Here is a 24,001-nt window from a genome sequence, read left to right on the forward strand (position 1 = left end):
GCACAACTACAGAACCTCACCTAGCACAACTACAGAACCTCACCTAGCACAACTACAGAACCTCACCTAGCACGACTACAGAACCTCACCTAGCACAACTACAGAACCTCACCTAGCACAACACGACTACAGAACCTCACCTAGCACAACTACAGAACCTCACCTAGCACAACTACAGAACCTCACCTAGCACAACTACAGAACCTCAACTAGCACAACTACAGAACCTCACCTAGCACAACTACAGAACCTCACCTAGCACAACTACAGAACCTCACCTAGCACGACTACAGAACCTCACCTAGCACAACTACAGAACCTCACCTAGCACGACTACAGAACCTCACCGAGCACAACTACAGAACCTCACCTAGCACAACTACAGAACCTCACCTAGCACAACTACAGAACCTCACCGAGCACAACTACAGAACGTCACCTAGCACGACTACAGAAACTCACCTAACGCAACCCGACTACAGAAGCTCACCTAGCACAACTACAGTATCTCACCTAGCACAACTACAGAACCTCACCTAACGCAACCCGACTACAGAAGCTCACCTAACACAACCCGACTACAGAACCTCACCTAGCACAACTACAGAACCTCACCTAGCACAACACGACTACAGAACCTCACCTAGCACGACTACAGAACCTCACCTAGCACAACTACAGAACCTCACCTAGCACAACTACAGAACCTCACCTAGCACAACTACAGAACCTCACCGAGCACAACTACAGAACGTCACCTAGCACGACTACAGAAACTCACCTAACGCAACCCGACTACAGAAGCTCACCTAGCACAACTACAGAACCTCACCTAGCACAACTACAGAACCTCACCTAACGCAACCCGACTACAGAAGCTCACCTAACACAACCCGACTACAGAACCTCACCTAGCACAACTACAGAACCTCACCTAGCACAACACGACTACAGAACCTCACCTAGCACGACTACAGAACCTCACCTAGCACAACTACAGAACCCCACCTAGCACAACTACAGAACCCCACCTAGCACAACTACAGAACCTCACCTAGCACAACTACAGAACCTCACCTAGCACAACTACAGAACCTCACCTAGCACAACTACAGAACCTCACCTAGCACAACACGACTACAGAACCTCACCTAGCACGACTACAGAACCTCACCTAGCACGACTACAGAACCTCACCTAGCTCAACTACAGAACCTCACCTAGCACAACACGACTACAGAACCTCACCTAGCACAACTACAGAACCTCACCTAGCACAACACGACTACAGAACCTCACCTAGCACAACTACAGAACCTCACCTAGCACGACTACAGAACCTCACCTAGCACAACTACAGAACCTCACCTAGCACAACTACAGAACCTCACCTAGCACAACTACAGAACCCCACCTAGCACAACTACAGAACCTCACCTAGCACAACTACAGAACCTCACCTAGCACAACACGACTACAGAACCTCACCTAGCACAACACGACTACAGAACCTCACCTAGCACAACTACAGAACCTCACCTAGCACGACTACAGAACCTCACCTAGCACAACTACAGAACCTCACCTAACGCAACCCGACTACAGAAGCTCACCTAACACAACCCGACTACAGAACCTCACCTAGCACAACTACAGAACCTCACCTAGCACAACACGACTACAGAACCTCACCTAGCACAACTACAGAACCTCACCTAGCACAACTACAGAACCTCACCTAGCACAACTACAGAACCTCACCTAGCACAACTACAGAACCTCACCTAGCACAACTACAGAACCTCACCTAGCACAACACGACTACAGAACCTCACCTAGCACGACTACAGAACCTCACCTAGCACAACTACAGAACCCCACCTAGCACAACTACAGAACCCCACCTAGCACAACTACAGAACCTCACCTAGCACAACTACAGAACCTCACCTAGCACAACTACAGAACCTCACCTAGCACAACTACAGAACCTCACCTAGCACAACACGACTACAGAACCTCACCTAGCACGACTACAGAACCTCACCTAGCACGACTACAGAACCTCACCTAGCTCAACTACAGAACCTCACCTAGCACAACACGACTACAGAACCTCACCTAGCACAACTACAGAACCTCACCTAGCACAACACGACTACAGAACCTCACCTAGCACAACTACAGAACCTCACCTAGCACAACACGACTACAGAACCTCACCTAGCACAACTACAGAACCTCACCTAGCACAACCCGACTACAGAACCTCACCTAGCACGACTACAGAACCTCACCTAGCACGACTACAGAACCTCACCTAGCACAACTACAGAACCTCACCTAGCACAACTACAGAACCTCACCTAGCACAACTACAGAACCTCACCTAGCACAACACGACTACAGAACCTCACCTAGCACAACACGACTACAGAACCTCACCTAGCACAACTACAGAACCTCACCTAGCACGACTACAGAACCTCACCTAGCACAACTACAGAACCTCACCTAACGCAACCCGACTACAGAAGCTCACCTAACACAACCCGACTACAGAACCTCACCTAGCACAACTACAGAACCTCACCTAGCACAACACGACTACAGAACCTCACCTAGCACAACTACAGAACCTCACCTAGCACAACTACAGAACCTCACCTAGCACAACTACAGAACCTCACCTAGCACAACTACAGAACCTCACCTAGCACAACTACAGAACCTCACCTAGCACAACTACAGAACCTCACCTAGCACAACTACAGAACCTCACCTAGCACAACTACAGAACCTCACCTAGCACGACTACAGAACCTCACCTAGCACGACTACAGAACCTCAGCTAGCACAACTACAGAACCTCACCTAGCACAACTACAGAACCTCACCTAGCACGACTACAGAACCTCACCTAGCACGACTACAGAACCTCACCTAGCACGACTACAGAACCTCACCTAGCACAACTACAGAACCTCACCTAACGCAACCCGACTACAGAACCTCACCTAACACAACCCGACTACAGAACCTCACCTAGCACAACTACAGAACCTCACCTAGCACAACACGACTACAGAACCTCACCTAGCACAACTACAGAACCTCACCTAGCACAACTACAGAACCTCACCTAGCACAACTACAGAACCTCACCTAGCACAACTACAGAACCTCACCTAGCACAACTACAGAACCTCACCTAGCACAACTACAGAACCTCACCTAGCACAACTACAGAACCTCACCTAGCACGACTACAGAACCTCACCTAGCACGACTACAGAACCTCAGCTAGCACAACTACAGAACCTCACCTAACGCAACCCGACTACAGAAGCTCACCTAGCACAACTACAGAACCTCACCTAGCACAACTACAGAACCTCACCTAGCACGACTACAGAACCTCACCTAGCACAACTACAGAACCTCAGCTAGCACAACTACAGAACCTCACCTAGCACGACTACAGAACCTCACCTAGCACAACTACAGAACCTCAGCTAGCACAACACAACTACAGAACCTCACCTAGCACGACTACAGAACCTCACCTAGCACAACCCGACTACGGAACCTCACCTAGCACAACTACAGAACCTCAGCTAGCACAACTACAGAACCTCACCTAGCACAACTACAGAACCTCACCTAGCACGACTACAGAACCTCACCTAGCACAACTACAGAACCTCACCTAGCACAACTACAGAACCTCACCTAGCACAACTACAGAACCTCACCTAGCACAACTACAGAACCTCACCTAGCACAACTACAGAACCTCACCTAGCACGACTACAGAACCTCACCTAGCACAACTACAGAACCTCAGCTAGCACAACTACAGAACCTCACCTAGCACAACTACAGAACCTCACCTAGCACGACTACAGAACCTCACCTAGCACGACTACAGAACCTCAAATAGCACAACTACAGAACCTCACCTAGCACAACTACAGAACCTCACCTAGCACAACTACAGAACCTCACCTAGCACGACTACAGAACCTCACCTAGCACGACTACAGAACCTCAAATAGCACAACTACAGAACCTCACCTAGCACAACTACAGAACCTCACCTAGCACGACTACAGAACCTCACCTAGCACAACACGACTACAGAACCTCACCTAGCACGACTACAGAACCTCACCTAGCACGACTACAGAACCTCACCTAGCACAACTACAGAACCTCAGCTAGCACAACTACAGAACCTCACCTAGCACGACTACAGAACCTCACCTAGCACAACTACAGAAGCTAACCTAGCACAACTACAGAACCTCACCTAGCACGACTACAGAACCTCACCTAGCACAACACGACTACAGAACCTCACCTAGCACAACTACAGAACCTCACCTAGCACAACTACAGAACCTAACACAACCTCACCTAGAACAAGACAACATTATACAGAGACAACCACATTTTCGAGGACCAGCAGGACCGAGTCCCACCCTTAATACACCAGGCTGGGAGGAGAGCTGGTGTTTTGAATAGTGGGTATACTGTAGGAGGGTACAGTACAATGTACATGAGGTGCATGCTTGTACCGATAGGACGCAAGAGGTGGGAGTAGCTCTGTTTTGTACCAACCAGACTGAGTTATATGTAGAAACCAGACTGAGTTATATGTAGTAACCAGACTGAGTTATATGTAGTAACCAGACTGAGTTATATGTAGAAACCAGACTGAGTTATATGTAGAAACCAGACTGAGTTATATGTAGAAACCAGACTGAGTTATATGTAGTAACCAGACTGAGTTATATGTAGAAACCAGACTGTGTGTGTGCCTTACCAAATCATGTCCAATCAATGGAATTTACCACAGGTGGACTCCAATCAAGTTGTAGAAACATCTCAAGCATGATCAATGGAAACAGGAAACAGGATGCACCTGAGCTCAATTTCGAGTCTCATAGCAAAAGGGTCTGAATACTTATGTAAACAAGTTATTTCAGTTTTTTGTTTTAAACATTTGTAAAAACCTGTTTTCGCTTTGTCATTATGGGGTATTGTGTGTAGATTGATGAGAAAAAACATCTAGAATTTAATCAATTTTAGAATAAGGCTGTAATGTAACAAAATGGGGGAAAAGGGAAAGGGTCTGAATACTTTCAGAATGAACTCTATAGTAATACTTAATTCACAAGGTATTACAGACGGACCACTTACCATGCCTTTTGAAAGTATTTATACCCCTTAACATATTCCACATTTTGTTGTTACAGCCTGACTTTAAAATGGATTAAATTGTAACACTTTGGGCTTCGTGGGTGTGGAGTCAGGCGCAGGAAGCAGGAAAATGTTTGGTACAATATGTAATTTAATAAGTACTGAAAACCGAGGAAATATGTCCAAACACAACAGGGCGAAACAATAACCCCGAAGTCCAAAATACATGTACCACAAAACCATACACCGTGACGACACGTCGCCCGCACACAGAACAGGTGGAGAGGCGGGCTTAAATAATACAACGAATTACTAATGGGAAACAGGTGTAACTCATAAAGACATGACTAACAGAAAAACGAAAAAGGGATCGATGGCAGCTAGTAGGCCGGTGACGACGAGCGCCGAGCGCCACCCGAACAGGGAGAGGATCCGCCCTCAGCAGTAGTCGTGACATAAATTGATGTTTTTTTCTCACCCATCTACACACAATACCCCATAACGGCAAAGTGAAAACATGTTTTTAGAATTTTTTGCAAATATTTTTTTTATTTAAATGCACTAATATCTAATTTACATAAGTATACATGATCCTAAGTCAATATATGTCAGAATCACCTTTGGCAGTGATTACAGCGGTGAGTCATTCTGGGTAGAGTCTTCAATCTTTGTCAAGTTGGTTGTTGATCATTGCTAGACAGCCATTTTCCTGTCTTGCCATATATTTTCAAGCTGATTCAACTCAACTGTAACTAGGACACTCAGGAACATTCAATGTCATCTTGGTAGGCAACTCCAGTGTTATTTGGCCTTGTGTTTTAGGTTATTGTCTTGCTGAAAGGTGCATTTGTCTACAAGTGTCTGTTGGAATGCAAACTGAATCAGGTTTTCCTCTAAATTTTGTCTGTCCTTAGCTCTACTGCGTTTGTTTTTTATCCTAAACAACTCCCTAGTCCTAAACGATTGCAAGCATACCCATAACATGTTGCAGCCACCATCATGCTTGAAAATATGAAGAGTGGTACTCAGTGATGTGTTGTGTTGGATTTGACTCAAACATAACGCTTTGTATTCAGGACAAAAAGTTAATTTCTTAGCAAAGGTTTTTGCAGATTTACATTAATGCCTTATTTGCAAACAGGATTAATGTTTTGGAATATTTTGTCTTGTACAGGCTTTCTTCTTTCTTCTGTCATGTAGGTTAGTATTGTGGAGTAAATACAATGTTGTTGATCCATCCTCTGTTTTCTCCTATCATAGCCATTAAACTCTGTAACTGTTTTAAAGTCACCATTGGCCTCATGGTGAAATCCCTGAGCGGTTTCCTTCCTCTCCGGCAGCTGAGTTAGGAAGGACGCCTGTATCTTTGTAGTGACTGGGTGTATTTATACACCATCCAAAGTGTAATTAATAACTTCATCATGTTCAAAGGGATATTCAATGTCTGCTTTTTATTTTTACCCATCTACCAATAGGTGCCCTTCTCTGTGAGGCATTGGAAAACCTCCCTGGTCTTTGTGGTTGAAATGTACTTCTCTATTGAGGAACCGACCTGATAATTGTATGTGTGGGGTACAGAGATGAGCTCGTCATTCAACAATCATGTTAAATACTATTACTGCAGACAGAGTGATTCCATACAATTTATTATGTAACTTGTTAAGCAACATTTTACTCTTGAGCTTATTTAGGCTACTTGCCATAACAAAGGGGTTGAAATCCTTTTGATTGAAGACATGTCAGCTTTTAATTTTTAATTCATTTGTAAACATTTCTATAAACATAATTCCACTTTAACATTATGGAGTATTGTGGGTAGGCCAGTTGGGGTATTGTGTGGAGGCCAGTTGGGGTATTGTGTGGTGGCCAGTTGGGGTATTGTGGGTAGACCAGTTGGGGTATTGTGGGTAGGCCAGTTGGGGTATTGTGTGGAGGCCAGTTGGGGTATTGTGGGTAGGCCAGTTGGAGTATTGTGTGGGGGCCAGTTGGGGTATTGTGTGGGTAGGCCAGTTGGGGTATTGTGGGTAGGCCAGTTGGGGTATTGTGTGGGGCCAGTTGGGGTATTGTGGGTAGGCCAGTTGGGGTATTGTGTGGGGGCAAGTTGGGGTATTGTGGGTAGGCCAGTTGGGGTATTGTGTGGATGCCAGTTGGGGTATTGTGTGGAGGCCAGTTGGGGTATTGTGTGGAGGCCAGTTGGGGTATTGTGTGGGGAGGCAAGTTGGGGTATTGTGTGGAGGCAAGTTGGGGTATTGTGGGGAGGCAAGTTGGGGTATTGTGGGGAGGCAAGTTGGGGTATTGTGTGGAGGCCAGTTGGGGTATTGTGTGGAGGCCAGTTGGGGTATTGTGGGGAGGCCAGTTGGGGTATTGTGTGGAGGCCAGTTGGGGTATTGTGGGTAGACCAGTTGGGGTATTGTGTGGAGGCCAGTTGGGGTATTGTGGGGAGGCCAGTTGGGGTATTGTAGGTAGGCCAGTTGGGGTATTGTGTGGGGCCAGTTGGGGTATTGTGGGTAGGCCAGTTGGGGTATTGTGTGGGGGCAAGTTGGGGTATTGTGGGTAGGCCAGTTGGGGTATTGTGTGGATGCCAGTTGGGGTATTGTGTGGAGGCCAGTTGGGGTATTGTGTGGAGGCCAGTTGGGGTATTGTGGGTAGGCAAGTTGGGGTATTGTGGGTAGGCCAGTTGGGGTATTGTGGGTAGGCCAGTTGGAGTATTGTGGGTAGGCCAGTTGGGGTATTGTGGGTAGGCCAGTTGGGGTATTGTGGGTAGGCCAGTTGGAGTATTGTGTGGGGGCCAGTTGGGGTATTGTGAGTAGGCCAGTTGGGGTATTGTGGGTAGGCTAGTTGGGGTATTGTGGGTAGGCCAGTTGGGGTATTGTGGGTAGGCCAGTTGGGGTATTGTGGGTAGGCCAGTTGGAGTATTGTGGGTAGGCCAGTTGGGGTATTGTGGGTAGGCCAGTTGGGGTATTGTGGGTAGGCCAGTTGGAGTATTGTGTGGGGGCCAGTTGGGGTATTGTGAGTAGGCCAGTTGGGGTATTGTGGGTAGGCCAGTTGGGGTATTGTGGGTAGGCCAGTTGGGGTATTGTGTGGATGCCAGTTGGGGTATTGTGTGGAGGCCAGTTGGGGTATTGTGTGGAGGCCAGTTGGGGTATTGTGGGTAGGCAAGTTGGGGTATTGTGGGTAGGCCAGTTGGGGTATTGTGGGTAGGCCAGTTGGAGTATTGTGGGTAGGCCAGTTGGGGTATTGTGGGTACGCCAGTTGGGGTATTGTGGGTAGGCCAGTTGGAGTATTGTGTGGGGGCCAGTTGGGGTATTGTGAGTAGGCCAGTTGGGGTATTGTGGGTAGGCTAGTTGGGGTATTGTGGGTAGGCCAGTTGGGGTATTGTGGGTAGGCCAGTTGGGGTATTGTGGGTAGGCCAGTTGGAGTATTGTGGGTAGGCCAGTTGGGGTATTGTGGGTAGGCCAGTTGGGGTATTGTGGGTAGGCCAGTTGGAGTATTGTGTGGGGGCCAGTTGGGGTATTGTGAGTAGGCCAGTTGGGGTATTGTGGGTAGGCCAGTTGGGGTATTGTGGGTAGGCCAGTTGGGGTATTGTGGGTAGGCCAGTTGGGGTATTGTGGATAGGCCAGTTGGGGTATTGTGGGTAGGCCAGTTGGGCTATTGTGTGGAGGCCAGTTGGGGTATTGTGGGTAGACCAGTTGGGGTATTGTGTGGGGGCCAGTTGGGGTATTGTGGGTAGACCAGTTGGGGTATTGTGTGGAGGCCAGTTGGGGTATTGTGGGTAGGCCAGTTGGGGTATTGTGGGTAGGCCAGTTGGGGTATTGTGGGGACGCCAGTTGGGGTATTGTGTGGTGGCCAGGTAGGGTATTGTGGGTAGGCCAGTTGGGGTATTGTGGGGAGGCCAGTTGGGGTATTATGGGTAGGCCAGTTGGGGTATTGTGTGGGGGCCAGTTGGGGTATTGTGGGAAGGCCAGTTGGGGTATTGTGTGGTGGCCAGTTGGGGTATTGTGGGTTGGCCAGTTGGGGTATTGTGGGGAGGCCAGTTGGGGTATTGTGTGGAGTCCAGTTGGGGTATTGTGGGTAGGCCAGTTGGGGTATTGTGGGTAGGCCAGTTGGGGTATTGTGGGTAGGCCATTTGGGGTATTGTGGGTAGGCTAGTTGGGGTATTGTGGGTAGACCAGTTGGGGTATTGTGGGTAGGCCAGTTGGGGTATTGTGGGTAGACCAGTTGGGGTATTGTGGGTAGGCCAGTTGGTGTATTGTGGGTAGGCCAGTTGGGGTATTGTGTGGAGGCCAGTTGGGGTATTGTGGGTAGGCCAGTTGGGGTATTGTGGGGAGGCCAGTTTGGGAATTGTGGGTAGGCCAGTTGGGGTATTGTGTGGAGGCCAGTTGGGGTATTGTGGGTAGGCCAGTTGGGGTATTGTGGGTAGTTCAGTTGGGGTATTGTGTGGAGGCCAGTTGGGGTATTGTGGGGAGCCCAGTTGGGGTATTGTGGGGAGGCCAGTTGGTGTATTGTGGGTAGACCAGTTGGGGTATTGTGTGGGGGCCAGTTGGGGTATTGTGTGGAGGCCAGTTGGGGTATTGTGTAGAGGCCAGTTGGGGTATTGTGGGTAGACCAGTTGGGGTATTGTGTGGGGGCCAGTTGGGGTATTGTGGGTAGGCCAGTTGGGGTATTGTGTGGTGGCCAGTTGGGGTATTGTGGGTAGGCCAGTTGGGGTATTGTGTGGGGGCCAGTTGGGGTATTGTGTGGGGGCCAGTTGGGGTATTGTGGGTAGGCCAGTTGGGGTATTGTGGGTAGGCCAGTTGGGGTATTGTGGGTAGGCCAGTTGGAGTATTGTGTGGGGGCCAGTTGGGGAATTGTGGGTAGGCCAGTTGGGGTATTGTGGGTAGGCCAGTTGGGGTATGGTGGGTAGGCCAGTTGGGGTATTGTGGGTAGGCCAGTTGGAGTATTGTGTGGAGGCCAGTTGGGGTATTGTGGGTAGGCCAGTTGGGGTATTGTGGGTAGGCCATTTGGGGTATTGTGGGTAGGCCAGTTGGGGTATTGTGGGTAGGCCAGTTGGAGTATTGTGGGTAGGCCAGTTGGGGTATTGTGGGTAGGCCAGTTGGGGTATTGTGGGTAGGCCAGTTGGAGTATTGTGTGGGGGCCAGTTGGGGTATTGTGAGTAGGCCAGTTGGGGTATTGTGGGTAGGCCAGTTGGGGTATTGTGGGTAGGCCAGTTGGGGTATTGTGGGTAGGCCAGTTGGGGTATTGTGGATAGGCCAGTTGGGGTATTGTGGGTAGACCAGTTGGGGTATTGTGTGGGGGCCAGTTGGGGTATTGTGGGTAGACCAGTTGGGGTATTGTGGGTAGGCCAGTTGGGGTATTGTGTGGAGGCCAGTTGGGGTATTGTGTGGAGGCCAGTTGGGGTATTGTGGGGAGGCCAGTTGGGGTATTGTGTGGGGGCCAGTTGGGGTATTGTGGGTACGCCAGTTGGGGTATTGTGTGGGGAGGCCAGTTGGGGTATTGTGGGTAGGCCAGTTGGGGTATTGTGGGTAGGCCAGTTGGGGTATTGTGGGTAGGCCAGTTGGGGTATTGTGGGTAGGCCAGTTGGGGTATTGTGTGGAGGCCAGTTGGGGTATTGTGGGTAGGCCAGTTGGGGTATTGTGGGTAGGCCAGTTGGGGTATTGTGGGGACGCCAGTTGGGGTATTGTGTGGTGGCCAGGTAGGGTATTGTGGGTAGGCCAGTTGGGGTATTGTGGGGAGGCCAGTTGGGGTATTATGGGTAGGCCAGTTGGGGTATTGTGTGGGGGCCAGTTGGGGTATTGTGGGAAGGCCAGTTGGGGTATTGTGTGGTGGCCAGTTGGGGTATTGTGGGTTGGCCAGTTGGGGTATTGTGGGTAGTTCAGTTGGGGTATTGTGGGTAGGCCAGTTGGAGTATTGTGGGTAGGCCAGTTGGGGTATTGTGTGGAGGCCAGTTGGGGTATTGTGGGTAGGCCAGTTGGGGTATTGTGGGGAGGCCAGTTTGGGAATTGTGGGTAGGCCAGTTGGGGTATTGTGTGGAGGCCAGTTGGGGTATTGTGGGTAGGCCAGTTGGGGTATTGTGGGTAGTTCAGTTGGGGTATTGTGTGGAGGCCAGTTGGGGTATTGTGGGGAGCCCAGTTGGGGTATTGTGGGTAGGCCAGTTGGGGTATTGTGGGTAGACCAGTTGGGGTATTGTGTGGGGGCCAGTTGGGGTATTGTGGGGAGGCCAGTTGGGGTATTGTGTGGTGGCCAGTTGGGGTATTGTGGGTAGGCCAGTTGGGGTATTGTGTGGGGGCCAGTTGGGGTATTGTGTGGGGGCCAGTTGGGGTATTGTGGGTAGGCCAGTTGGGGTATTGTGGGTAGGCCAGTTGGGGTATTGTGGGTAGGCCAGTTGGAGTATTGTGTGGGGGCCAGTTGGGGTATTGTGGGTAGGCCAGTTGGGGTATTGTGGGTAGGCCAGTTGGGGTATTGTGGGTAGGCCAGTTGGGGTATTGTGGGTAGGCCAGTTGGAGTATTGTGTGGAGGCCAGTTGGGGTATTGTGGGTAGGCCAGTTGGGGTATTGTGGGTAGGCCATTTGGGGTATTGTGCGTAGGCCAGTTGGGGTATTGTGTGGAGGCCAGTTGGGGTATTGTGTGGAGACCAGTTGGGGTATTGTGTGGGGGCCAGTTGGGGTATTGTGGGTAGACCAGTTGTGGTATTGTGGGTAGGCCAGTTGGGGTATTGTGTGGGGAGGCCAGTTGGGGTATTGTGGGTAGGCCAGTTGGGGTATTGTGTGGGGAGGCCAGTTGGGGTATTGTGGGTAGGCCAGTTGGGGTAGTGTGGGTAGACCAGTTGGGGTATTGTGTGGAGGCCAGTTGGGGTATTGTGGGTAGGCCAGTTGGGGTAGTGTGGGTAGACCAGTTGGGGTATTGTGTGGTGGCCAGTTGGGGTATTGTGGGTAGGCCAGTTGGGGTATTGTGGGTAGGCCAGTTGGGGTATTGTGTGGAGGCCAGTTGGGGTATTGTGGGTAGGCCAGTTGGGGTATTGTGTGGAGGCCAGTTGGGGTATTGTGGGTAGACCAGTTGGGGTATTGTGTGGGGGCCAGTTGGGGTATTGTGTGGAGGCCAGTTGGGGTATTGTGGGTAGGCCATTTGGGGTATTGTGGGTAGGCCAGTTGGGGTATTGTGGGTAGACCAGTTCGGGTATTGTGGGTAGGCCAGTTGGGGTATTGTGGGTAGACCAGTTGGGGTATTGTGGGTAGGCCAGTTGGTGTATTGTGGGTAGGCCAGTTGGGGTATTGTGTGGAGGCCAGTTGGGGTATTGTGGGTAGGCCAGTTGGGGTATTGTGGGGAGGCCAGTTTGGGAATTGTGGGTAGACCAGTTGGGGTATTGTGTGGGGGCCAGTTGGGGTATTGTGTGGAGGCCAGTTGGGGTATTGTGGGTAGGCCAGTTGGGGTATTGTGGGGAGGCCAGTTGGGGTATTGTGTGGGGGCCAGTTGGGGTATTGTGGGTAGGCCAGTTGGGGTATTGTGGGTAGGCCAGTTGGGGTATTGTGGGTAGGCCAGTTGGGGTATTGTGGGTAGGCCAGTTGGAGTATTGTGTGGAGGCCAGTTGGGGTATTGTGGGTAGGCCAGTTGGGGTATTGTGGGTAGGCCAGTTGGGGTATTGTGGGTAGGCCAGTTGGGGTATTGTGTGGGGGCCAGTTGGGGTATTGTGGGTAGACCTGTTGGGGTATTGTGGGTAGGCCAGTTGGAGTATTGTGTGGAGGCCAGTTGGGGTATTGTGGGTAGGCCAGTTGGGGTATTGTGGGTAGGCCAGTTGGGGTATTGTGGGTAGGCCAGTTGGGGTATTGTGTGGAGGCCAGTTGGGGTATTGTGGGGAGGCCAGTTGGGGTATTGTGGGTAGGCCAGTTGGGGTATTGTGTGGAGGCCAGTTGGGGTATTGTGGGTAGGCCAGTTGGGGTATTGTGGGTAGGCCAGTTGGGGTATTGTGGGTAGGCCAGTTGGGGTATTGTGGGTAGGCCAGTTGGGTATTGTGGGTAGGCCAGTTGGGGTATTGTGTGGAGGCCAGTTGGGGTATTGTTTTGAGGCCAGTTGGGGTATTGTGGGTAGGCCAGTTGGGGTATTGTGGGTAGGCCAGTTGGGGTATTGTGTGGAGGCCAGTTGGGGTATTGTGGGTAGGCCAGTTGGGGTATTGTGTGGAGGCCAGTTGGGGTATTGTGGGTAGGCCAGTTGGGGTATTGTGGGTAGGCCAGTTGGGGTATTGTGGGTAGACCAGTGACAACTTAATCCATGTTAAATTCAGGCTGCAGCACAACAAATGTGGAAAATATGAAGGGGTGTGAATACTTTCTTGAAGCGCTGTAATTGGCAGTCTTTCTCCAATGTATTGTCATGTGTATGTATATTCATGATCCACAGGCCTTTGGTACATTAGGAGATGAGTTGGAGCTTAAACGCCCTAAAACAGCACATTAAAGAAATAAGTACTTAGCTTTTGTGTGTGTGTGTGTGTGTGTTCTCTGTTAAAATGTCTGCTCAGTCCACATGCCCACATGCTCTATATATGTGATGTATACAATAACTATGTATGTATACTACAATCCTACTATTCAATGGGATGTCCACTGCCCTCATCTGTTAAAATGTTTGATCAGGTTCTTCAGTGATAGACGGAACAGACAAGGTTAACTTTAATCCAAATAAAAATAAATTAAAGAAGTCTAACTAACTAACTGCATGGGCTCCATCACCCTAAAGACATTGGACACCAATGTGGGTTTTTGTTACATAAAAAAAAAAAAAATTGAAGTTGAATATTTAAAAGAGGAGTTGGAGAAGCTCTGCTGCCACCTGCTGTTCAAATCAAATTAAATCAGATGTTATTGGTCCATACACATGGTTAGCAGGTGTTATTGGTCAACATACACATGGTTAGCAGGTGTTATTGGTCAACATACACATGGTTAGCAGGTGTTATTGGTCAACGTACACATGGTTAGCAGATGTTATTGGTCAACGTACACATGGTTAGCAGGTGTTATTGGTCAACATACACATGGTTAGCAGGTGTTATTGGTCAACATACACATGGTTAGCAGGTGTTATTGGTCAACATACACATGGTTAGCAGGTGTTATTGGTCAACATACACATGGTTAGCAGGTGTTATTGGTCAACATACACATGGTTAGCAGGTGTTATTGGTCAACATACACATGGTTAGCAGGTGTTATTGGTCAACATACACATGGTTAGCAGATGTTATTGGTCAACATACACATGGTTAGCAGATGTTATTGGTCAACATACACATGGTTAGCAGATGTTATTGGTCAACAGATTTTCACTTTTTCAGCTCTGGGATTCGATCCAGCAACCCTTCGGTTACTGGCCCAACACTCTAACCACTAGGCTACCTGCCTCCTCTACACTCTAACCACTAGGCTACCTGCCTCCTCTACCCTCTAACCACTAGGCTACCTGCCTCCTCTACACTCTAACCGCTAGGCTACCTGCCTCCTCTACACTCTAACCACTAGGCTACCTGCCTCCTCTACACTCTAACCACTAGGCTACCTGCCTCCTCTACACTCTAACCGCTAGGCTACCTGCCACCTCTACACTCTAACCACTAGGCTACCTGCCTCCTCTACACTCTAACCACTAGGCTACCTGCCTCCTCTACACTCTAACCGCTAGGCTACCTGCCACCTCTACACTCTAACCACTAGGCTACCTGCCGCCCCTACACTCTAACCACTAGGCTACCTGTCTCCTCTACACTCTAACCACTAGGCCACCTGCCTCCTCTACACTCTAACCACTAGGCTACCTGCCTCCTCTACACTCTAACCACTAGGCTACCTGCCTCCTCTACACTCTAACCACTAGGATACCTGCCTCCTCTACACTCTAACCGCTAGGCTACCTGCCTCCTCTACACTCTAACCACTAGGCTACCTGCCGTCATTACATCCATAATACACCATTATCCCTTATGTCCTAGCATATGAACCAAGAAGGCAATATGTTACATGTTGAAAAATACACATTGATTTCATTGTATGGGGCAGATCTGATGTTTTTAGATAGAATACAAGCTATATTAGATCACATCCACACAGGAACTATTACTTCAGCAGGCATCCTGAAAACATTCGACAAGTTAGACAGACATAGCAATCAAAAGGCTAATTCAAAAGAGCCTTCAGAGGCTGAATCTTCAGATAATTTCCTGTAGATTATTATTCCCAACATCAAAAGATGACTCCTTTTTCTTCCTCAAAGTAAAAAAAAAAAAAATGATATTCAAGAATTGACTATAATTTTTATTTCCAAAAAATTCACTCAACAATTTACTGGATAAAAAAAAAATGAATGATGTAATGATATCATATCATTATCTCATGTTTAATTACACCAACAGAAAATACACAACGGAATATGGAGAATGAACAGAGCCGCGTCTTCAAGAACCAAAATGTATTATATACGTGAATTCAAAATAAAAACCTTGACTGTTACAGACGTAGACATAGAGGACAGTGGAAAGCAAACCCCAGATATAATTTGGGATGCCTTTAAAACCTCTACAGGATCGATGTGTCCCCCTCGGGACGTTTCAGCTAACGTAGGCTAATGCGATTAGCATGAGGTTGTAAGTAACAAGAACATTTCCCAGGACATAGACATATCTGATATTGGCAGAAAGTCTAAATTCTTGTTATTAATCTAACTGCATTGTCAAATTTACAGTAGCTATTACAGTGAAATAATACCATGCTATTGTTTGAGGAGAGTGCACAGTTATTAACTTGAAAATGTATTAATAAACCAATTAGGCACATTTGGGCTGTCTTGATACAACATGTTGAACAGTAATGCAATGGTTCATTGGATCAGTCTAAAATTTTGCACATACACTGCTTCCATCTAGTGGCCAAAATCTAAATTGTGCTGGGCTGAAATAATACATTATGGTCTTTCTCTGTCACGCCTGATCTGTTTCACCTGTCCTTGTGCTTGTCTCCACCCCCCTCCAGGTGTCACCCATTATCCCCTGGGTACTTATACCAGTGTTCTCTGTTTGTCTGTTGCCTGTTTGTTTTGTTTGTCAAGCCTACCAGCATTTTCCCCTCTGTTCCTGTCTATTAATTCTTCCTGGTTTTGACCTTTTCTGCCCGCCCTGACCCTGCGAGGGTCATGTCCTATTCCTCAGGGCCATGTTCTACAGTAACTTGTCATGTCCTATTCCTCAGGGCCATGTTCTACAGTAACTTGTCATGTCCTATTCCTCAGGGCCATGTTCTACAGTAACTTGTCATGTCCTATTCCTCAGGGCCATGTTCTACAGTAACTTGTCATGTCCTATTCCTCAGGGCCATGTTCTACAGTAACTTGTCATGTCCTATTCCTCAGGGCCATGTTCTACAGTAACTTGTCATGTCCTATTCCTCAGGGCCATGTTCTACAGTAACTTGTCATGTCCTATTCCTCAGGGCCATGTTCTACAGTAACTTGTCATGTCCTATTCCTCAGGGCCATGTTCTACAGTAACTTGTCATGTCCTATTCCTCAGGGCCATGTTCTACAGTAACTTGTCATGTCCTATTCCTCAGGGCCATGTTCTACAGTAACATGTCATGTCCTATTCCTCAGGGCCATGTTCTACAGTAACTTGTCATGTCCTATTCCTCAGGGCCATGTTCTACAGTAACTTGTCATGTCCTATTCCTCAGGGCCATGTTCTACAGTAACATGTCATGTCCTATTCCTCAGGGCCATGTTCTACAGTAACTTGTCATGTCCTATTCCTCAGGGCCATGTTCTACAGTAACTTGTCATGTCCTATTCCTCAGGGCCATGTTCTACAGTAACTTGTCATGTCCTATTCCTCAGGGCCATGTTCTACAGTAACTTGTCATGTCCTATTCCTCAGGGCCATGTTCTACAGTAACTTGTCATGTCCTATTCCTCAGGGCCATGTTCTACAGTAACTTGTCATGTCCTATTCCTCAGGGCCATGTTCTACAGTAACTTGTCATGTCTATTCCTCAGGGCCATGTTCTACAGTAACTTGTCATGTCCTATTCCTCAGGGCCATGTTCTGCAGTAACTTTGTGGAGAGCAGCCAGGGTCGGGTGGATCTGAAGGGCATCTCCCCTGACGTGCTCAGTGGCATAGTGGACTATGTGTATACAGGAGCCATCACCATCAGCATGGACATTGTGCTGCCTCTAATGCAGGCGGCCTCGATGCTGCACTATGGACGTCTGTTTGAGGCCTGCTCCACCTTCCTTCAGGTGACTACAGATTGAAATCAGCTCTGTCGCTAACTCTGGGGCTGTTAGATTGATTTTGAAACTGCGGTATTGATTGTTGTGATTGTGCCACTAACTCCTGATTGTGAAATCAGGCCTGCCTTGCAAAATAGACTTTTGTCTCAAATGGGACTTTCCTGCTTAAATAAAGGTTCAATTAAATAGTAAATTATAATAATGCGCACACACACACACACACACTACACACACACACACAGTCTTTGTTAAATTATAATATATTTTCAGGAGCAGCTGAGCCCAGACAACTGTCTCAGTATGATCAGGTTGTCAGAGATCCTCCACTGTGACAGTCTGAAGGAGAAGGCTAAGGAGATGGCCGTGAGGAGCTTCTCAGACGTAGCTGCATCCGAAGACTTCTGTGAGCTCTCCTTGCCGGAGCTCGTGTGTTACCTGGAGGACGACCGACTGTGTGCCGAGGAGGAGCAGGTGATATGAGATGAGAAGAGTAGAGATGAGATGAGTAGAGATGAGTAATGAAGAGATATGAAAAAAATAAGATTGTTTTTAACATGGGTGGATTAGTACTAAAAGTGAAATTTCGCAGGTGTTTGAGACCCTCCTGGCGTGGATCCACCACGACCCGTTCTCCCGGCGCGGCGCCATCCACGACCTCTTCAAGAAGGTGCGTCTGCGTTACATCCACCCTACCTACTTGTTCCAGTTCATCGCCAACGACCCGCTGGTGCAGTCCTCCACGCTCTGCACTGAGATCATTGAATCCGTCCGTCGCCTCATGCTCTCGGTCAGCGCCAAGTGCGGTGGTGAGCTGAAGCCCCTGTGGACCACACCGCGCCGTTACACCTGCCGAGAGACGCTCGTTGTGGTCGGCGGGCGCAAGAATAATGAGCAGACGTCCCGGGAAGCCCTGCTCTATGACGAGAGGACTCAGCGCTGGCAGTGGCTGGCCAAGCTACCTCTGAGACTCTACAAGGCCTCCTACGTCTGTATCCACAGCATCCTGTATGTGGTAGGGGGGCTCAGCCTCAGCATGGCCTCAGGAGACAGCTCTGTATCTGCCACCGTCTACACCCTCTCCCTCAAGACCAACCAGGTATGAAAGGGCTAGTATACCCACAGCACTAACGGTTTGTCCAGAAAATAGATTTAAAAAAAAAAAATTATTAGATTTTATTGTGCTAATCGATAATTATTTTTGTATTGTTGTATTTATGAAAATGGTACATTTCAACCTTAGCTGCTATTGATACCATGTAATGTTTCATTACTGAAATCCACCCGTCTCTGTAACCAGTGGAGGACGGCCGAGCCCATGTTGGCGCCGCGCTACGCCCATCAGAGTGTCTCCTATCTCCACTTCATCTTTGTCCTGGGGGGGATCGGAGGGGACAAACAGATCTCCAACTCCGTGGAGAGGTATAACAGTATGTTTAACCAATGGGAGGCCATGGCTCCTCTCCCCAGCGCCGTGCTGCACCCAGCCGTCGCCGCCAACGACCAGAGAGTCTATGTGTTCGGAGGGGAGGATGCCATGCAGAACCCTGTCAGGGAGATACAGGTAACCATTGGTCAATCAACCCATCAATCATCCCATCAACCCATCAGTCAACCAATCAACCAATCAGGCAACCAATCAACCCATCAGTCAACCAATCAACCAATCAATCAACCAATCAACCCATCAGTCAACCAATCAACCCATCAGTCAACCAATCAACCCGTCAGTCAACCAATCAACCCGTCAGTCAACCAATCAACCAATCAGTCAACCAATCAATCCATTTAGAACTCAAACATTGGTAACAAACAAAGGAGGAGGCAATCCCTTTAGCGTGTTTTATGCTAATAGCAGATGGTCGATGGATCTTAATCTTTGATATCATTGATCGGAGGTGGAGAGAGTGGTGAGGCGAAGAAAGTAAAAACAATATGGGGCCCGTAGTTTTTCCTGATCTGGTAACCTAACCAGGTAAAACTCTGGACCGTATACGGTATGACGTGACTAATCCGTTTGTTAAAAAAAAAAAAAAAAAAAAATTGGATATGAGCTATGATGGGACCAGAGTTTTTCTAATCATGTCACATGGTTTTGAAAAACTCCTGGCCTTGGGGAGGATGAAAACCCTTTTCTTGTTCATATGAATTGTGGTTTAACCTCTCTGGGCCAGTGGGACGCTTGCGTCCCACCTACTCAACAGCCAGTGTAATCCCGTGGCGCGATATTCAAATACCTTAGAAATGCTATTACTTCAATTTCTCAAACATATGACTATTTTACACCATTTTAAAGACAAGACTCTCGTTAATCTAACCACACTGTCCGATTTCAAAAAGGCTTTACAACGAAAGCAAAACATTAGATTATGTCAGCAGAGTACCCAGCCAGAAATAATCAGACACCCATTTTTCAAGCTAGCATATAATGTCACATAAACCCAAACCACAGCTAAATGCAGCACTAACCTTTGATGATCTTCATCAGATGACAATCCTAGGACATTATGTTATACAATACATGCATGTTTTGTTCAATCAAGTTCATATTTATATCAAAAACCAGCTTTTTACATTAGCATGTGACTAGCATGTGACTAGCATTCCCACAAAAAACATAACAATTATTTTAAGAATTATAGATACAGAACTCCTTTATGCACTCGCTATGTCCGATTTTAAAATAGCTTTTCGGTGAAAGCACATTTTGCAATAATCTGAGTAGATAGCCCGGCCATCACAGGCTAGCTATTTTGACATCCACCAAGTGTGGTACTCACCAAACTCCGATTTACTATTAGAAAAGTTTGATTACCTTTGCTGTTCTTCGTCAGAATGCACTCCCAGGACTACTACTTCAATAACAAATGTTGGTTTGGTCCCAAATAATCCATAGTTATATCCAAATAGCGGCGTTTTGTTCGTGCGTTCAAGACACTATCCGAAGGGTAAAGAAGGGTGACGCGCCCGATGCGTTTCGTGACAAAAAATTTCGAAATATTCCATTACCGTACTTCGAAGCATGTCAACCGCTGTTTAAAATCAATTTTTATGCTATAAGCGATAATATTCGGACCGGGAGTCGTTGTTTTCGTTCAAAGAGAGAGAAAGTAAACATGGTGTTGGCTCGTGCACGCACCTCCAGTCTCATTGTCCTCATATCGAACACTATCAAAATGCGCTAATGTTTTTCAGCCATGGCCTGCAAAGCCACCATTCATCGTTCTGGCGCCTTCTGAGAGCCTATGGGAGCGTTAGAAAATGTCACGTTATGCCAGAGATCCCCTGTTTTGGTTAGAGATGATCAAGAAGGCCAAGAAATAGTCAGAGAGAGCGCTTCCTGTTTGGAATCTTCTCAGGTTTTGGCCTGCCAAATGAGTTCTGTTATACTCACAGACACCATTCAAACAGTTTTAGAAACGTTATATGCATATTCTAGTTACTGGGCAGGAGTAGTAACCAGATTAAATCGGGTACGTTTTTTATCCGGCCGTGCAAATACTGCCCCATATCCCCAACAGGTTAAAGAAGAACTAGGGGGGTTTCCTATACACAGAGAATGCAACATGATTGGACAATAAAACTCACAGGGCTTGTTTTATGCAGCTTTTCATTGTGTTGTCCTGCCCTATGCAACTGTGGGCATAATTACACATTAACTAACAGTCTGTCAGCTATTGTGTTAATTCATTCATTCCAGTTAATCATTAAAGTAAAGTATAGGTAGTCTCATCAGCCCAAGTTTGAATATTAACCAGATTTGATCCCGTTCACAGTTTTTCTCACAAACAAATGGGCTATAAATACACAACGTTACCACTTCGTTTACACTGGCCAGAGGGGCAGGGATGCATAGTAGGCTATACTAAAGCCTGGTCTCATGAACTCAACCTAACATAGTAAAGTAAATCCGGGACACTAAAATGTGTTTGATATGTTACGTTTGCTATGGTTACACAAGACAGAACATTACATAATAAGGCAAAATAAGGGTGGAAAATAAGGGTGGATTGTCGAGGTGAATGGGTGGGCATATAACCCTAACCCAAAGGTTACGCGTTCGAATCTCATCACGGAGTACATTAGCTAATTAACAACTTTGCAATTACTTTCTGCTACTTTGCATGTTAGCTAACCCTTCCGCTAACCTTAACCCCTAGCTAACGTTAGCCACCTAGCTAACGTTGGCCACAACAAATTGGATTTTCTACATATAATACGATTTGCAAATTTATAACATATTGTACAAATTGCAATTTGTAACATATTGTACAAAAATGCAATTCGTCACATATCATACGAAATGGATGATGGACATCCACAAATTAAAACATACCATACGAAACGTAACATATCATACTAACTGGAGCATCTGAGATTTACCTTTACTATGTTACATCTACCTCTGAGTCCAGGCTGTTGACTATGAAGCTGCTGTTGTTAGTACATTTACTATGTTACATCTACCTCTGAGTCCAGGCTGTTGACTATGAAGCTGCTAGTAGGCTACAGTTGACCAGACAGAAATTTTTTGTATATTTGCCATGCAATACAGCTAATGTTTTAAGTCTATAGCAGTGGTCACCAACCTTTTTTGAGTCAAGATCACTTTCCCAGTCAAAAAGCAAACCGAGATCTACTGCTCAGATGTTTTTCTTTACATTAACCTTTACATTAACCTCACAAACAGTTTTGTAGGAATGAGATTTGGGCAGTAGGCCTAAAACATTATCACAGCATATTGGCTTATATGATTGGCCTGCCAATATTGTTAATCAGACCATATTATATTTCAAAACTCGAGCTTTGATAACAAAATAGATCAGTTGGTTTAGCATTTGTGTGGCACTGTGGAGCATGAATTGAAATAATCAGCTTTTTTATTGTACTGGACTGATGGTACCTGCACCTGATGGTCAACGAGGTCAAATCACCACGTCAGTGATCTTCAGGTCGAAAAGTCGGAGCTCTAGAAAGATACCCGAGTTTACGACTTGGAATTCCGAGTCGGATGACCGTTCAAAACGATTTTTCCCAAACGCCTCTCACGGCCCCTTGCTCTCTCCTTCCTTTCCTCCGGTGAGACTGACCAGAGAGAGAGGACACCGTCTTCCACCTGATGGCGAAACTCGAGTCGCACCGCATCTGCCTCATGTACAAATTCATGTGGTTCCTGTGACCAGAGAAAGTTAAATATTCCTTAATATTAAAATCGACACGACGAGCTGCTAATAATAACAAAACGCAGGGCTATCGATACTTGGCCAATCATTCATTGCAGCTGCAGCCCGAGCAGAAGTATGGAGAAGTGTGTTTTGTAATAATGTTGATTAAAAACAGTGACAGTGCTGAATATAAACTTAAACATGAATTCACTCATAAAAACAGCAGCTCTTTGCTGTATTCGATGACAGTCTCTCTGTAGTCATGGTTTTAAAAGTTATTAAATCTTAAACTTGGCTGTGGCCAGGGTCATGGAAGCTCTGTAGTCACGGTGATTTGAGCTATCCGATTGGGCAGCTCAGTAGGTGCACTCGATTTAGTCACAGATTTGCCGGTCCCGCGGGTAGCCGGAGTTTGTCTCATGGGAACACTTTACCCACCCGGTGCCATGGACTTTTGAATCAAGTGCACCTACCGACAACAGCTCAACACCATTTAAATAAAAGGATCGGAAGCCTTTATGGTTTGTTGGATTTTCTACAGAAATATTTGGTGATGGACTAGGAATGCCTTTGAGATCGACCAGTTGGCGACCACTGGTCTATCGGCCGATACATTTTTCTACGTTTTTGGTTGTGTCTGTTGGGAGTGATGTGTTATAACGCTGGCTAAATCAATACTGGAGGAAGGTGAAGAGCTCTTCTTTCTACGCGAGGCCTTGAGCTTTAGTCCGTGCTGTTCAGTTTCCTTCGGAAGAACCTATCCCATTGTAAAATGGTTTATGTAAGGGTTAAGGCTAGGTTAGGTCAGGGTTAAGGGTCAGGGTAGGGGTTAGGTTAAGGTTAAGGGTTAATGTTAGAGTTTAGAATAGGGACATCCCAATAGCACTGACCCTTGAGCTTTGTGCTTTGTGCCCCGGCCCACAAGACCTGCGATTTCCAGGAATCTGATTGGTCAAGATACGCAAAAGAGACATATCATGAGGCAAATTGATCTTAAAAAACAGCACTTTGCCCTTAAATCAAAAGTGGCGTGGGCCTCACCACACGAGTTCTGGCGGCCCAGACTGAAACTCTCTCTGCTATCTCTGTCTCTCAGGTGTACCACATCTCCAGGAACCTGTGGTCCAGATTGGAAACCCGGACAGTGAAGAACGTCTGTGCACCTGCTGCTGTCATCGAAGATAAGATCTACATCATTGGAGGTGAACAGGCTGCCGCTTTCAACATGTTTATCTGGTTTACCTGGTCTATCATGTAGAATATCCACAGCTGTTACAATCCACATGAGTTGATAGCATGTCTCTCTTCTTTTTCTATCTATCTTAATCTCCTTTCAACTTTATTTACTTTGATGTTGTGATTCTG

General features: G+C 47.2%; 1 protein-coding gene across 1 annotated transcript in view; it reads left to right on the forward strand.

Annotated features, from left to right (window-relative positions):
• The window catches only part of klhl38a (kelch-like family member 38a), a 64,799-nt gene that overhangs the window by 36,288 nt on the left and 4,510 nt on the right, over positions 1-24,001 (forward strand). The window contains exons 3-7 of the mRNA XM_082961380.1: positions 17,276-17,480; positions 17,745-17,945; positions 18,064-18,570; positions 18,772-19,035; positions 23,733-23,838. Coding sequence (XP_082817506.1) covers positions 17,276-17,480; positions 17,745-17,945; positions 18,064-18,570; positions 18,772-19,035; positions 23,733-23,838 — 1,283 coding nt within the window. The remainder of the gene's footprint in view (positions 1-17,275; positions 17,481-17,744; positions 17,946-18,063; positions 18,571-18,771; positions 19,036-23,732; positions 23,839-24,001) is intronic.

This window comes from Salmo salar, chromosome 14, assembly GCF_965601325.2.
Source record: "Salmo salar chromosome 14, fSalSal1, whole genome shotgun sequence".
Taxonomy (NCBI): domain Eukaryota; kingdom Metazoa; phylum Chordata; class Actinopteri; order Salmoniformes; family Salmonidae; genus Salmo; species Salmo salar.